This window comes from Anolis sagrei, chromosome 1 (genome assembly GCF_037176765.1).
Source record: "Anolis sagrei isolate rAnoSag1 chromosome 1, rAnoSag1.mat, whole genome shotgun sequence".
Classification (NCBI taxonomy): Eukaryota; Metazoa; Chordata; class Lepidosauria; order Squamata; family Dactyloidae; genus Anolis; species Anolis sagrei.
In genome coordinates this window covers 204733785-204751142 of record NC_090021.1, presented here as the reverse complement: position 1 = coordinate 204751142, position 17358 = coordinate 204733785, and the positions used below count along the sequence as shown (strand labels likewise).

Sequence of the window (17358 nt, the reverse complement as noted above, 5' to 3'; positions counted from 1 at the left end):
AAATTTTCACATATTCCTTTACCTCGCTGTAATTAAACTTGTTTGCTTTGGCTTGCATAATATCCGGTGTATCTGGCATCACATGAATCTTTGTCTTGTCCTTCTCCCATGCCTCTATGTATGCATGCTATAAGAAAAAAAGAATAGAAGATAAATACATGTCTGTTTGTACTTATACTATATAGGTGCTATCATACAGATAATTGAACTCAAATAAATATGCCTAATTTTTGAACTAAAAGTGTACATAATGTCACACAGAGGCAGCTCTTCACATGCAGGGTCACATTGCCCTTGGCACGGTGGGACAAGCCCAATAGCAGGCTTACATTGATTGCCAAGAATGTTCCCAAGTGTAGCACTTTTAGTAGTTCCTACAGGACAGTTTGACATTTATTTACTTGATTAAAAAAACACCTAGAGGCAACATTAGGATGAGCCTTCATACTTTAAGGATCAAGCATGTACCTTCATGTTATCCTTAAAGGCTTCCTGTGCCTTTTGGTAATGCTTGAGTGTAACAAAATGTTGGAAGTTGGCTTTTAAATATGAAAATAAAGGCAAATTGATAACATAAATCCTAAACATGCCAACAAGTTGACTAAAATTTCTTAAAGGAATGTATCAGTACACACCATCCATCTACACAGTGGTTCTTAACCTGTGGGCTGCAGAACACCAGTGAGCTGCAAGAACAAAAATCTGGTCCGCGAACCTCCTTCCTCTTTATTTATTTTACTTTATTTGTTTTGTTTTCACTCGTTTCGCGCCCCTGCCACTCCTTCCCTGTTGCTGACCATGGCATATGTTCTGTATCAGAAACTAGAGCCGATGTGGTCTATCCAATGCAATTTTCTGAATCAGCATCCCAAATAACCAAACCAAATCTAAAGTTGACCAAAAACAGATTCATGACCCTTTTGGTACTAATGTTGGAGAGTGGTCCCTAGTCAAATGGTCCCTGGTCAAAAAAAATGTAGGGAACCACTGATCTACAGAGTCCTACTTCTGTAAGTTTTCTGAAAATTGTTTGTTTAAATAACTCTATACAAAGAATATCCACAAGTGGACTATTTTCATACTTAAAGACCAGGCCTGTTCACCTTATTCATAACAATAGCATTGTGCTTTGCAAGTTCCATATCCATCGAATCAGTCTGTTTCTTGAAAGGGAAAAGACTTGGGTGCTGGCGGTACTTTGTATCGCTTGCGATTTCAGTGGATTTCTTTGACTTCTCAATTTCCAATGATCCTGCAGGGCTCCAACCAAGTCCTTTGTACCATTCATTATAATCTTGCTTGTATTCATGCTGCAAGTGGAGAAAAAGAAAATACAGATGCACTTGAAGTGTTCTGAACAATAGAACAAAGAATCTACTTTAGGAGGTCTACACAGTAGCTATGGATTGCTCATTAGAAACAAAACACAATGTCTTACCTCACTTTGAATCCGATTCATGTTTCTGGCCAATTCTACATGCAAAGCATCTGGCAGGAGTATGTATTTGTGTATAAGTCTTTTGTAGTTGGTGTTGGTGATATTTGCTTGTGCTTCTTTAGCAGCCATGACACTGAAAGTGTCAGCAGGTGTGTTGTACCTGGTCTTGCTGGTTTCATAATCTTTCTTGTATTCCCGGTCTGATTGCATCTTAGCAACTTGCATAAAATGGACAAGCTTTGGATCGTCCTGGAGGCTGCGGAAGCCAACAAGTTTACCCTTGTCCTTTTCATAACCTAGTTTGTATTTGTACTGCAATGAAAACAGAAACATCATGTGGACAATACAATTTCAGGAGTATTATAAATCGGTCCCAATAAAATAAAAGTACATACATGTTGGGATGCAGTAACAATTTTAGAAAAGAGCCAACAGATTGGATCCAAATGTTTTCTGATGAGCAACAGTACATAGAAGATTCCATATCAAGGAGGTGATGAATCTACTCTGGGTTTTGTCACAACTTTAAAATTGAGAATCTTATGCCCCAAACAGGTTTAACACCAGCTGCTTCAGAATTAAACCTGTTTGCCTGTCCTACTCTGATATGGGAGCCATAAATGCAATGCTTTATGAGGCAATTCAGATTGTAATTCAGGGTAAGAACAGAGCACTGGCATCCATCTTGCTTGTCTGGTTCCTGTGCCTCCTTTCGAGAAGCTCCTTGGAGCTAGCAAAGACTTTACTTTGGCCACTCATAATGTCAGCTCATGAATTGAAAGCTGTTGGACTATCAGAGGCGGGTGGGCTCCTTTTACATGATCAGAACAACCGAGATGAGAATTTTTCGCTAAATCAGTTGCCCTACAGGATCATCTTAGGTCATCCCAAAATATCCGGTATTGGTCAGATCTTCAGGCTCAATGTCTAGATGGTCAGTGTCTAGAACAGTGGTTCTCAACCTGTGGGTCCTCATGTGTTTTGGCCTACAACTCCCAGAAACCCCAGCTAGTTTACCAGCTGTTAGGATTTCTGGGAGTTAAAGGCCAAAACATTTGGGGACCCACAGGCTGAGAACCACTGGTCTAAATCCAGAACCATGTGTGTACCCATCCTATCAATCACTGTACTCAAAGTTGTGTTCTATTTCTTCCATTTAACTGTGTCTGTCTAGCCTGTGATTTACTATGAGGAGCAGATCTCACCCCGGAATGTGCAAATATAAGGAGATCCAACTGCAACTTTGATTTATCCAAGGGAATTTTACCTCCTCACATACTTTCCTGGAATATGGGCCTTACAAGAATATTAAAGGCCCACAGGGGGAAGGAAGCATTATGTTTCTACCTTTAGATTAGAGAGTTCTGGAAGTATCACTTTAATGAGCAGGACTCTGCTCACAATTTTACATCCAAGATAATGTATAATACTGAAATTAACCATGAAACAATTTCATTAACCATGTATTAGTGCAATCATCTGCAGATCTTGCTTTTAATTCCTGGACAGTCTGAAAAACTTACATCACTGGCAATGTCTCGAGAGGCTTTCGCAGCTTGGATAGGGATTGCATCCACCCTGAGATCATATCCCTTCTGCTTTGCTTCTTCCAATGAAAGTTTGTACATTTTCTATATATAGAAAAGCAAATTTCAAAAAAGGGGGAGAAGGAGATTAAATACAATTGCAAATAACTAATGCTGTACTCTATGTGATCACTTAGGAGTTATTTGACATGAATCATTTATCAATAGTAATCAGTAGTAGGATCGACACAACTGATTTGCAATGGGTGAGAGCTCAGTGTAGCTTAGATGCATAGAGCATGCTTGGAGCAAGTAACATAAGGCCTTTTTAACATGCTGCAATTGTTCTTTTTACTACTATTATTATTACCATCATCAATTACTGGTGAGATTCTTCTCTTAAAGTTATTTGGTTGCACAGTCTAAGCTGCCTTGGCTATGTAAAAACCCAGAAAGTATGCAAACTGAATAAATCTATAACTCAGATGTTTTCTAGATAAAACCTGAAACACATTACTTTGCGATAACTTATGTGCAGCAATCCTTCCCAAATACCCAATTGTTGTTTATTCTCTTGAAACTGCCAAGAGACTGTTACAGATTGGTAAACACTTTGTCACTACATTTTCTGCAATCCACAGCTAGAGTTCTCTGTTGCATCATAGTTTTGAGATTATACTTGGAAGATCATAACAGTCTAAGGAACTCTACTATGATTAAATCTTTTGGCTGCATGTGCACTTCTCAATTTTTCCAAGCAAGCAAATTGATAATTCAGACCAGTAGGAAACTTACCGTACAAAGATACCTTTTGTCCCATAACTTACTTATCTATATATCTCTCTATAGCTATATTTGTCTAGAAAAGGGCCCCTTCAGTAGAAACATTCTGGGGTTGGAGTTTTTGTTAAAGAAATATTTAAATACAGTAACTAAATAGCACTGATACTTATTTAGTTGATTAGATAGCTACTAGATGTAACTAGCTACTAGACATAGTGAGTATGTATATTCTTTCTGGAACCATATATCAGTTTACAGGGAGTACAATCACACTACTGCTTGCTTGCTTGCTTCCATGAGGTCACGAAGAGTTGGAAGCAACTGAATGAATAAACAACAACAACTGCTTGCTTTTTTTTCTGTTTCCCATAGACATCGAAAGACATTGGCATAGTTGGTCATTATAGGAATAAAATGCTGAACTAAATAAGTCTTTGAATGATCCAGCAGGACTTCTCTTGATTTCTTATGGATATTAATAGAACTTAACTATGAATATACAATAGTTTATTGAACTAGTTAATGAAATTACACCCCACCCCATCCCCCCCCCCCCCCCCACACACACATGTGCATACAATACTTTTACTTAAGCCCTTATGGGGTAAAAACAAGAAGGTCTTGCCAAAGAATTAAATATAAGATACAATATTTTCCTCCAATACTTAGAGATATCGAAATGTCCTTATGCTTACATTGCTGATGTTAAATGCATTGGCTTTTGCCAAAAGAATCTCAGGAATGTCTGGCGTGATGTGAATTTTAATCTTGTCTGCTTCCCAGTCCTTTTTGTAAAGGTGCTGAAAAGATATAAGCGAAACATTTATCAACCTTTATCAAAAGGAAATACTTTCAACAAATAATATATTTGCAATTTTTCTTTAAGAAAGGATGAATCAGATACACAGCCATACATTTGACATTCCTTTATATGTATGCATTACTGCATTTACAAAATTAATTTGTAGAAAAAATATCTATAAAATAATATATCCAAACATTCCCAATTAAAAATTATCATTGCAGTGGACTCCTCTCATGAGAAAATACTTTTTACTGACTGCAGTACAAAAGAATTAGTAGAAAATAAAATAAAATCATTCATAAATAATAATAAACTTTATTTATATCCCACCACCATCTCCCCAAAGGGACTCAGGGCAACTTACAAGGCACTCCAGGGTGCACATATAACATACAACAGGTAAAAATGGCACATAAAACAAGTCACATAAAATTATAACAACCCCCATCAACACATGTAGCATAATAGCAGTACCCATAATAAATTTAAAGTTTCTAAAAATAATTGATATATATATACATTGATATCTTGGTCTGATTTTGGGCTCAACATGAAAAGATGAGCTAATTTGTCTAAATTGTTTCCATTATTTTAGATTATGGCAGTCATAAGATACCTTAGGATGCATTTACACTGTAAAATTAATGCAATTTGATGCTACAGTAACTGTCATGACTCAATGCTATGAAATCCGGAAGTTGTAGTTCGGTCATCCTTAGTTTAATCAATATGAATTTTGTTTCATATGTAATCCCAACACATAGGCTAAGATGACTTCTTGGTTTTCTGTGTGATTCTTTTATTACAATGTTATGGTAATTATCTTCTTACCCCATCCATAATTTTTGCATTACTTGTAGCCAAGACCATGGGCATGGAATCCATCAGAATCGAATATTTCAATTTGTCTGGATTCTGCCTGTACTTCTTCTCACTGATGATCTCCATGGCCTTCTTGTTCTTCTCAGCTTCTAAAGAGCCTAAGGGAACCCATCCAACTCCCTTCATGTATTCATCATAGTCTGCTTTGTACTGATTCTGGAGGGAGGTGGGGATGAAATAAAACAGATGAGAACTGTTAGGTAAGCTCCTGTTATTTTAACATAACAGTGTTGATTGGCAAATGCTTTACACATTCTATCAGCAGGTCAGAATGAGAGAAGATAATCCGCTACATTCTGTGATGCTTTACTTTGAATTGGTCAAAGGCATCTTTTGGAGAACAGTTATTGAATAGTTACACTGGAATCCCACCCCCCTCCCATTTTGTAGTTACTGTGCAGTCACATAGTTTCAGTTTTCTTGCAAGACATTCCTGTGCTTCACAAAATTGGGAGTGCAATAGAAGGAAATTATCACACAATAAAGAGTTGTAGAACATCACTGGTTCCTGGTTTCATCATTAATGAAAAGAGACAATCCAATCACGATTCAAGGGCAACACAACTATGGGAGAGACACAGCATTGTGCGGTAATCCCCATCCAAAGATGCATTTACCCTTCTGGAATTGCAACTTATTAGCCTCAAGTAATCAAAGCCTTGAGCTCACTTGTTGTGTAGAGGCACATCACTTCTGTACTTTGCCAGTTGAAAGTAAGAGGAAGGGCTGCATATGTTCTCACAGAACAAATGGCTGTAGCACAACCCCACGTGCAACCATTTTAATGCTAGCATATTACCCCAATAGGATTCCACCAAAATCCCCCTTCTCCAAAAGAAAAAAAGTTCTTCTTGGCAATAAAGGGTGAATATTATTAGGCTGCTCTTACAACAACCAACAAATAGGCAAAATACCTTCATGCTCTTTCAAGAATTTTTGTTTTGGAGACAGTATATATGAGTTTGGAGAACCAGGTTATTCAAAGAGGTTTCAGATTTTAATTTTACTTACATCACTCTGTATCTGCATCATGTTTTTGGCCAACTCAAGATTCATCGAATCTGGCAAAACATTGTAAGTATGGATAATGTTCCTGTAGTTTACATCGGTAGCCACTTCTTGTGCTTTCTTGGCAGCTATTACACTGAACATGTCAACTGGGGTGTGGAATCTGGTCTTTGACTTCTCGTAGTCCTTTTTGTATTCCCGATCTGATTGCATCTTAGCAACTTGCATGAAGTGCACCAGCTTAGGGTCATCTTCTAGGCTACGGAATCCAATGTGTTTTCCTTTTGATTGCTCAAAGGCCAGTTTGTATTTGTACTATAATGGAGAGGGAGAGAGGGAGAGATTATTATTTAAAACAGACATTCTGATATTTACCATTCATGCAAGCAATTCTTTAAGTCTTTTAAAAAATTAAAACTAAATGAACCACTCTTTTACAAAGATGGTCAGAAGAATGGAATATGAAATTCAAAGACATTTCTTTGCCCTTGTGCCTATTAAACTAAATATATGAGACACCATAAACTCCATTGACTTGTATAGATTTCAACAACAATCCAACACAGAAACCTGAATTGGTAGCCATTTGGGTGGACTCAAAATAGTGAATCACCAAATTCTCCTTTATTTAATTTAATAGTGAACCACCAAGTTCCCATTTATTTAATCCCATTTAGCGTATTTGGAAAGACAGTGCCAGTGTCAACAGGCACATTTGTTTCCAGAAGAAGTGGGGAGGTGGCCATGGAGTGCATTTTAACTTCCAGCAGCCCTTTGCAGGTGGGAGCTGGCCCACATAAAATCACATGGAGGCTCCAGGCTTTGGTCCAAGGAAGATTTCAGCCTTTCCCTGTATTTATGGGATTTAGTTTTTTCACAAATTGGCATTTAGTGATTGACATGAGTCAAGGATTAGGACATTCACCAGTGAAAGCCCACACTGGAAATGAATAAAGGGGGTGGGGATTCTGGCCGACAGATGTGGTATAGCCAGATACACCCAAGAAAGTTAGTCACACCACAACACAAAGTGGTAAGTCTGAGACAGGTTGTAGCTGGAATGTCTTAGCAGCTTTCTCAAGACCGTAGTATTATCTCAATGGCAAAACGGGACATCGGGGAGGATCTATCCTTGACCATTTGGATGCCAGCCTGATCAACTGTAACCAAATAAAATTGTGACCTATTTTATTACTCATCATGGTCTTAGCTGTGGTTTCTTGCGGGTATTTAGCAGGAAGCTGCTGACACCCCCAACTACCTGGGAACTGACAACTGGATTTAGATTGGAGTGAACTGACATTAAGCCCTTTGAAATTAGTATTATATAAGCATTTAATTCACATGTTGGATTGTGGTCATGATATCTGGACAGTATTTGCCACTGGGTGACTTGCCCTTTTTGTCCTCATTGAGAGTGAGATGTATAGCAGTCTATCATTTCAAATATTAACTCTAGTATTATTTACTGGTAGGTGTCTAAATGACATTTGTGAAAGAAAGAATATAATATGAAATATGTCTCAGATGTGTCAAATTGAACCCATGATTCAGAGAACACAAGCAATCTAAACACTATGAATGAACTGTAATTGAGAATGTTCATTCTAGATATAGATTAGTGTATATGTTCTTCATGAATGCCATATAAAATAATACGTACATCACTTGCAATATCCCTGGAAGACTTGGCAGCTTTTATTGAGATAGCATCTGGCCTCAGATCATAACCTTTCTTCTTATCTTCTTCCCAGCCAGACCTGTACAGTTTCTGTTCCAAAACAGGGCAGAAGTTCAGGAAAGATTGTTAAAAACAAAACCATAACTGTGTTTTCAAAATTTAATCTAAAAAATGTCATGATCTTAAGATGTACATTTGGAACTCATATTGAATATTCTTTGCCATTTGAAACCTTACATCGCTCATGGTGATCTGGTTGGCTTTAGACAGGAGTATTTCTGGTGTGTCAGGCATCACATGAATATCAGTTTTGTCTTTGTTCCATTTTTCAATATACAGTCTCTGCAATTTAAAAAAGGAGTTTTCTTTAAAGATGCTGCTATTTACATCACAATTTGTATGTTTCAAATTATTTAGTTATTTGCTGTGCTATCAATTTACATAAACCCTTTCAAACAAGTCCATCCCAGAAAAGGAAAGGAGCACAAAAGATTGCAACAGATCATATTCTGGATACATTACAATGCACAACATAACCAAGTCTCATTTTAACTGTGACATTTTCTAACTAACCTCAAGAAAGTGTTCTACTCTACTTACTAATGATACATTTTCTTGAATTCCTAAACATTCACAAAGACATGTTTCATGACTTGCTTTACAATGGCACAATCAGTGGGAAAAAGTATTGTGGCCCCTAAAGGATTAAATAATTTATTTCAATAAATAACTGTATCCCCTTTCCCAGATTCAGTTACCCTGTAATTCATAAAATCTAATGCTGAAAAAAACCGGTTAACCTTTAAGGTTCCATAAGTTTAATTTTTATAGTGTACTAAAGCTCTGAAAAGCATTACAATAAACTATGAGTTAGAAGGGAGCAGCTGTATATGTGTTATTTATGCACATCTAATCCCTACATATATGAAGTCTTTGACTCTAGCTGTTTTGTTTTGTTTTTTTGACCATGTAACAGATGGTACCAAGGTAATATCATCAGCTTGGTGTCTAAAAGAGTAGCAATATAGACACCATGTTCTCCAGAAATCCGCATATTTCCGTATTTTCAAAAGACATTTAATGTCACTCTTCCTCTAAATTGCCCAGAACAATATATCTGGTTCTTCTCCTGCTTTAAACTTGTAACAATCCTGGGCACATAAACCTAACTACGGCCTAACCAGATACAGCCAAAGGCCCAGTTAATCAACTGTCCTGTTTCTAACAGTGTCCAGTCAGATGTTTTCAGCAAGCAAAGATGTAGAATTGGAATCTATTAGCCACTATGGTTTAGCATTAAAGGACATAGTTTCAATTGATCCATCCTCTATGAATTTCCTCTTTACAATCTTCTGAGCTACTGTACCTTCTGACAGCAAATGTTATAGATATGGAAGTAATACTTTTTGTGAGTCATCTACTGTTTTTCATTTTCATGGTGTGCTTTATAAATATAAGACATTCCTTTAGTTTAGGTTGATTGATTAAATAAATAGCCTATTCACTGCTACATGAACCACTTGGATAAGTTCAAGTTATACTTCCAGTCATTGCTGTCCTCTAGTTACGCCAGAGAGAAAAAAAGCACATTTTGATTTTGACTCTCAGCTCTGAAACAAAGCTCTGTGAAATTTCTTTTTACCTTATTCATGGTTTGGGCGTTTTGCTTAGCAAGCACCTGCTCCATCGCATCCATGTCAATGGTGTATTTCAGCTTGTCTGGGTGCTGGCGATAATTCTTTTCATTGAGAATGTTAGTGGCATTCTTTGCCTTTTCAACCTCTAGAGACTGAATTGGCACCCATCCAACTCCTCTCAACCAGTTATTGAAATCAGTTTTGTAAAGATTCTACAAACAAAAGAAATAAAGAAATTTAATGTGACTCAAATTACAGTCAACCCTCCACATCTGCAAGTTTGACTTTCGAGGATTTGATTACTCATGCTTTCGATTAAAAGGTTATCTCTGGGAATCTCTGTATCCTGAAGTGAAACTGCATGGTCAACTTCCATCAGAGGTTGATCACAGAGCCACGCTGGAGAACCTCTGATGGAAGTTGACCAGCTTTGCAGTTTTTCACTTTCAGTGGGGTCCTGTCCCCCTAACCCCAGTGAATGTGGAGAGACGACTGTAAGGTTTTAGCCTTCATGTCATTCCCAAAGGAATAACGTATTTCTAGTTGCATCAAGGTAGATTAAAAACACAGCAGTCACTCTATGTCCCATTCCATAACAATTAAATCTGGCCCACTGAAATAGAAAACCATTGCTGGTTATTCGAAAAACTCTGTCTTCAAGCCAAAAGAAACTCTGCCCTCAGCCGACCCTTGCATTTTTTTTGAAAGAGGGAAATATTATAAATGGAACTGGTTTATGGTTCTGAATGTGTGGAGTAGTTATTTATTTTATAGAATACAATAGCCAATTTCCTGTGTTTATGACAACCATTTTATAGTAGTAAATTCAGTAGTGAATCCAGCAAAACCTCCTTCCATAAATGAAAGAAATAAAAGCCTTATCCATTGCTAGGAGACTTTTATCCAGCTAAGATTTTCTGCTATTAACCAGCAGCACCCTTTGTTAGGCAAAAGGACTCGTTCTATTTTGTCCTGCCATTGATTCCTTCTTGAACCCACTCTCCCCATCGCCAAAAAATACCAAACTTCTCCAGGTGGCTTTGAAACCTCTCCCACTGGTGGCACTTCTTTGAGCCAATTTCCCCCAAAAGAAAGTGTCCACTGGCGAGAATAGCTGGATCCAGCCAATGGTTTTACTTGTAAAATTGTGGACACAAGGTTAACAAAGTCAGTCATATTGTTCTATTCAGACATTTGGAAATGTGAATCTGTCTCTCTAGTTCCACCCTTTGTTGAAGCTTATTCATTTCCACAAATTAATGCTGAACTGTGAGACAAACCGTTTCCAGTTACAGTTTAGCATCATGTGCTATACTTCATGTCCCGCATTTATCCTAATAGGGATGCTAAAGATACGTAGTTTGAAACAGAATCCTAGGCAGTCATCCTTCCAGAGTCCTCTCCAAGCCCTTGGCCACTGCATCAGCAATGGAAAATGTGTGGTCATTGGACTGCAATTCCATCAACCCTCCATAACTAGCTGTGCTCGCTTAGGTTAGTGAGAATTCCAGTCCAACAAAATGGAGAACCACATTCGCTCTTCTTCACTCCTGCTTTACAGCAGACATGAGGAAAGTGGGCCATATGTAAGACTATTTTGTGGTCCCGAAGCCCCAGAAAGCCCAAAACCCTGACCACCAATTAAAAAATAGTTGGAAAAGAGTTGGAAAACTTAGCAAAATATTTAAACCATAAATGGTGGTTTGCCTTCCCTTACCCACCCTCCCTTGCACCCCTGCCTCAAATCCTACAGAAATCAGATGTATTTCAGCTCAGTGGGAAGATCACTTCTTGTATTAGGAGCAACCATGGAGTCCTCAATAAGGGGCATGGATGAATGTCCCCTCTGCAATCGCCACCCTGATCTACAATTGTAGCCATAAGAGTCTTGTCATATTCCTAACACATACATCACTCTGTATTTGCATCATGTTCCTGGACAACTCCACACTCATGGCATCAGGTAAAAGAGTGTAATTGTGCAGACGTTGTCTGTAGGTTGTATCAGTAACCACTTCCTGGCCTTTCTTTGCAGCGATCACACTGAACATGTCCAAAGGAGAATGATACTTAGTCTTGCTGATTTCATAAGCCTTTTTGTATTCACGATCTGACTGCAGTTTAGCCACGTTCATATAATGAACCAATTTAGGATCGTCTTGCAGGCTACGGAATCCAACGTGCTTTCCTTTGTCTTTCTCATACGATTCCTTGTACTTGTACTGCACAAAAATAAATCAAAGTAAAGAAATGCAAACATATTTAGTTGTGTACAGAAACAATATGCAATATACAATATATCGGAAAAATATAATACCATCAGATGTTATTGATTTTTCTTGTTGCCTCCAGTCTTCCTACTGCTTTCTGGCTTTTACGCTGTTTCCAATTTTTCAAACCTATCTGTCACACTTTTGTTCAATTATTTTTGTTCAGCTCCATAAAAACTACATTCTCCTCTCTTATGGTCCTCTTGTGTCTATTTTGCGCTCTCCAGGGCCTTCCAAATCCCAGGATTTCTTTTTGAAGAGTTTTGAAAAGACTCTTTTCTGGCTTTTTTAATATAGCTTCTGCTATCAAATCAGTCATTACATCAGTTTGAGAAGAAATAACAAGGACCACAGCAGTTTCTATTTTGAGAGAGAAATAGTTGAAAATCATGGCCAGTCCCTCTCATATTTTTGAAAAGGGGCTGTCAGCAATGCACAGAGACAGTGATACTGTGGTGACTTGTGACAAAAATAAAGTTTTATGAAATGGTTTACATAAGGCTGTCTATTGGTTTCTTCTTATTGTTTTTAAGACTTGCATAATTACCCACATAATTTTAAATTCAACATAAATCCCTCCTTTATAGATGTTATTGTATTCCCAAGAATAGCATACCATTCAATTAACTTCATCTGAATCTCATGTAGATCTGTTGTGTCAGGAATGAGAATCATGCAGTCTTTCCATTCCTCCTAGCAACCCTAAGGAGCCTAGCCAATGGTGAGATGATTTCAGCCCACCAACATGTACCATATGACTCCTTCTCAAATTTAGAGACAAATATGGTTTTTATGTAGTCGAAGGCATTAAATAATAATCCTTCTGGAGACAAATACATTTGAATAATTGGTAGTTTTTGAACTCTGCTTGATGCTTAGTGATTTTTAGTAGCAAAAATGAACTAATTGCTAAAAATTCCATAGAATGTTATAGTTGTTGTATATTTTATAATTATGTTGCAGCAATCTGCAACATAATTCAGATGTATTGCCAACTATGCTGGTTAGAAATTATGGGAAAGATAATCGGACACATCTGTTGAGGGTTTGCAATTCAGAGAGACGATAATAATTTCAATTTTCAATGCATGAACAGTATCAATATTACATGCATGATATTCCAAGTTTAATCTATATCTATATATCTATATATCTATATATCTATATATCTATATATCTATATATCTATATATCTATATATCTATATATCTATATATCTATATATAATCTCAAAGGTTCTCAACAAGTAGCAGTGTTTGCAGACCAAAAAAAGGCAGAGGTGGTAAAGGTTCACTGATAGCACAAAGTTAGGTAGGCCCATGGAACATTTTAACAGAAGGCAAATTCTCATATTCAAGAATGCTTAGAAGGGTCCATCTACTTACATCACTAGCAATATTTCGTGAGGCTTTTGCAGCAATTATAGGAATGGCATCTGGCTTCAGATCATATCCTTTGGCAATCAGCTTCTTCCAGTCTGCTTTATAAACAGTCTTAAAGAGAGGAAATAATTTCATTAGAATCATAGAGGTTTAGAACTGTCAGGTTCCTTCAAGATCATTTAGTGTAATCATCATCTGCTCCTTGCAAGATCTAGAATGTGGAATGTAGATATTTCAAACTTCCTCAAAATGTATGTCAGCCTTAAATATGTGCAGAAATGGTGAGATTCACCACTCTTGTTATATTTGACAGTATTCTCAGTGTGAATATTTTAACAGTACAGTAAAACGAGTTTGAGTCAAGGTTACCTAGAGAATTGTCATATCCCATATAATCTGCCCCACACACTGAGATCCTTTGGGGGAGGCTAATGCTGCCAGCAGAACTCAGCTGATGACCTTCACCCAGAGGACCTTTTTATCGGCCAGCCCAAGAGTGTGAAACGACCTGCTGGAAGAGATCCGACAGCTAAATCAGCTGTCAGAATTTAAGATGCAATTGAATGTTTTACCTAACTCCAGAGAGATGAAAAAAATGGAGGCTAAAAAAGCAAAGACAGCCGATCCATTTTAATAAAGATAAGCATTTCATCAGTTAATGAAGAAAGAAACCATTAAATACTCACATCACTTATATTGAGGGCATTCACTTTGGCTTGTATAAATTGGGGTACATCAGGATCCAAGTGATATTTGTGTTTCAATTTTTCACCTGCTACTTTATAGTTTAGCTAGAAGAAAATGATACATATAGTTCCATTCAATAGGCATGAGATATAACATTTTCAAACAGTGTATTAGTTGTGAGTTTGCAAGCAATCTATATATATTAATTGATAAAATTTTAGATTTCTATAACATTATTTACTCGTCATAATTTAAAATAGGGTAGATTCAAATGAACACAAACTTACATCACTCATTTGCTGAGTGTTCTTCTGGGCCAAAACCATGGGCATGGAATCTAGTAAGCTTGTGAACTTGAGCGTGTCTGGGTGTTGGCGATATTTCCTCTCATTCATTGCCTCTCCAGCCTTTCTTGCTGTTTCTACATCCAGAGAGCCAAGAGGACTCCACCCAATTCCTTTAAACCAGCTGTTGTAGTCTTCTTTGTAAATATTCTAAAAAGTAAAAGCCAAAAAAAAAAAATCAAAGACAAAAGGAAAAAAGACATTTCAGAGGACCAAGAACTTCTAAGCTCACTAATTTCCTTCCCTCTAAGAAGATTATATACTCTTTATTGGGTTCATGTGCTTCTAGATTCTTGATTGTGATACACAAATGTATTGCAAGATATTCCATGTGATATGGTCATCCAATCTATACCCATTCTGGGTTTCCTCACTGTTGCTTTCATATTCTTTTCTTATCCCTCACAAAACTGACAAAATATTTACACAATGAAAAATAGAAAATGTCTCTTAATGCAATTTGTACCACTAAGAACAGTAGCCGCCAGTGGCTTCCATGTCCATAGAGTTCCCATTGAGTGAATGAATCTACTCTGGTTCTGAAATTTAAATGAATGGTCCTAGTTGTTTGATGCCACATTTCTTTAACTATTTTCAAGATGATTCATATTTTTTTTTTTGTGTATCTCCCAAACCCAAATTTTATCTATTCGTGCAATTATAAATGATTCATGATTAGTTGATGAACTCACAATAGGGATGGAGGGGTGTTTAGAAAACTGAATTCAGCCAGTCACAGCAAGACATTTGGTTTGTTTGTGTTCTTGAAACACAATAATCTGTTCAGTATTGGAATACTGAAATATTTTAATACATATCCTGGTCAAAATCTTTCAGAATAAAATAATTGAAAATGGTGATTTTTTTTTTGAAGAAATGTTCTGGTCATAATCAATGATTCACCTTAGTTACAACAACCATAAATCATGTGGCTATTTTCAAGAGGATCAGGAAATGAAGTAAATATATGCTAGTGTGATCTAGATCAGATAGTAACAATATTAGCATGAAGGATGGAAGATATGTTAATACTCTATTTTGCATGTCAGATACATGTTCCAGGTCAACCAGCATACCCATTTGAGGACAAAATATAGATTATGTGTGACATCTGAAGTGAGGTCTTTCTAATACTGTAATGGCAAATTAATTTGTTTGTATTCCATTTAAATAAATGTAAAAATCAATAACGTATGGAATGTCAAGACTCTGAATTCTCCTTACATATTTGCCCTTTGCTTTATGCAAAGAGTTGTTTTGAATGTGAAGTGCTCAAAATTTATTCAGTTTTGTGGGAGATTAGATAAGTATCATATGGAAATAGCTGGGAACAGCTGTTCTCCACATGGGAACAGTAATAATTATGCAGTTGGGAGTGGAGACCCAAAGACCTCTACAATCTCTATGCTCCTGCCACTTTCTTTGTTAGGGTAAGCAAACATAACATCTACACAATATGTCCCTGCTTAGAGAGAGGAGAGCCAAAGACCTATACAATCTCTATGTCTTCCCTTTGTACAGGGATAAGTCATCTTGGAAGATAAGTAGGGTCACCCCTGGTTAGACAGGAGACCACCAAGGAATTCCAAGTAATGTAGACTACATTTCAAAGGAAGCAAATGTAAAAACCACCTTTGAGAATTTCTTGCCTGACAAAACCCAATGGATTGCCAGCAGTCAACAAGCACCCTGAACGCAAATATACATACTCAAGCCATGATTATAGCTAAAGTAGCCTTCAGCATCCTAGTCCCCTCCAGATACCTTTAGACTGCAACTTCCAGAATTCCTCACTATAGGCCACACTAGTTGGGATTTATGGGAATCCAAAACAAAGGTGGGAGCATGAGTTTGGATGTCCATCTAAGGGATCCTAAACACTGACCAATCTGGCACTGTGTTTATAATAATCTGTTAAAAATAATATGGAAATTTACCCTTAGAATTGATAGTTTAAAAGAAACACATTTCTTTCAACATTCTGAAAGTCTTAATACTTACATCACTCTGAATTTGATTCATGTTCCTAGCAAGTTCAACACTCATGGCATCTGGCAAGTAGGTATATTGATGTATCAGGCGTTTGTAGTTGCAATTAGAGGCTACATCCTGGGCTTGCTTGGCAGCTTGGATACTGACCATCTCCACAGGTGTGTGATAACATGTTTTGCTCTTCTCATAGTCCTTCTTGTACTCACGCTCAGACTGCATCTTTGCTACATTCATAGAATGAACGAGCTTGGGGTCATCTTGCAAACTTCTGAAGCCAACATGTTTTCCTCTTGCCTTCTCATAGGCTTCTTTGTATTTGTACTACAGTTTCAGCAAGCAGAAAGAGAGAGATGTTATTTGTTAGTTGTTTGTACTTTTTATTTACACACCACTTTTCTTCTGGCCAAGATGGCTTACAAAATGGCAAGTAAAATAAACTAAAATCTGATATTAAAAATGAAACCTTAAGTGAACCAAGTTATCACTAAGACTAAATATTTTTTTAAATGTTAAAATGCATAAAATCATTTAAAATATAACTGTCTCTCACTGGCAAAGCAGTGGGAGAGGAATAACATTATGTGATCAGCCAAAACAAAAACACCATTGTTGTAATATAATTGAGATTTGTATTTTTTGTGTTATAATTTATTGTGGTTTTAAATAACCTTTTCAAATACATTAGTAGTCGCATTGCATCCCAATCCTTAGAGAAAGGTGGAATAGAAATCAAACAATTAATTTATTAAAACAAATTATTCATTAATTGAATAATTGATTCCTTGATTAGCGAGCTGGCACTCTTAAATCTAAAATGCAATAATTGCATGTAGAGGAAAGAAATGAGAGACTTCCATATCTGGATGATTTGTTAACAAAATCTTTGAGATCAATGCTGCTAACTTTTGATAATGCGGAGAACT

At 36.9% G+C, this 17358-nt stretch overlaps 1 protein-coding gene across 26 annotated transcripts in view; it reads right to left on the bottom strand.

Moving 5' to 3' along the window:
- Positions 1 to 17358, bottom strand: part of NEB (nebulin) — a 188575-nt gene that overhangs the window by 126235 nt on the left and 44982 nt on the right. For all 26 annotated transcript variants that reach the window (XM_060776842.2, XM_060776678.2, XM_060776715.2 and 23 more), the window contains 15 exons: positions 16445 to 16756; positions 14387 to 14593; positions 14099 to 14203; positions 13416 to 13523; positions 11671 to 11982; positions 9766 to 9972; positions 8361 to 8465; positions 8106 to 8213; positions 6446 to 6757; positions 5384 to 5590; positions 4443 to 4547; positions 2962 to 3069; positions 1439 to 1750; positions 1104 to 1310; positions 23 to 127 (listed from right to left, as the gene is read on the bottom strand). In XM_060776842.2, the coding sequence (XP_060632825.2) occupies positions 23 to 127; positions 1104 to 1310; positions 1439 to 1750; positions 2962 to 3069; positions 4443 to 4547; positions 5384 to 5590; positions 6446 to 6757; positions 8106 to 8213; positions 8361 to 8465; positions 9766 to 9972; positions 11671 to 11982; positions 13416 to 13523; positions 14099 to 14203; positions 14387 to 14593; positions 16445 to 16756 (2820 nt within the window). The remainder of the gene's footprint in view (positions 1 to 22; positions 128 to 1103; positions 1311 to 1438; positions 1751 to 2961; positions 3070 to 4442; positions 4548 to 5383; positions 5591 to 6445; positions 6758 to 8105; positions 8214 to 8360; positions 8466 to 9765; positions 9973 to 11670; positions 11983 to 13415; positions 13524 to 14098; positions 14204 to 14386; positions 14594 to 16444; positions 16757 to 17358) is intronic.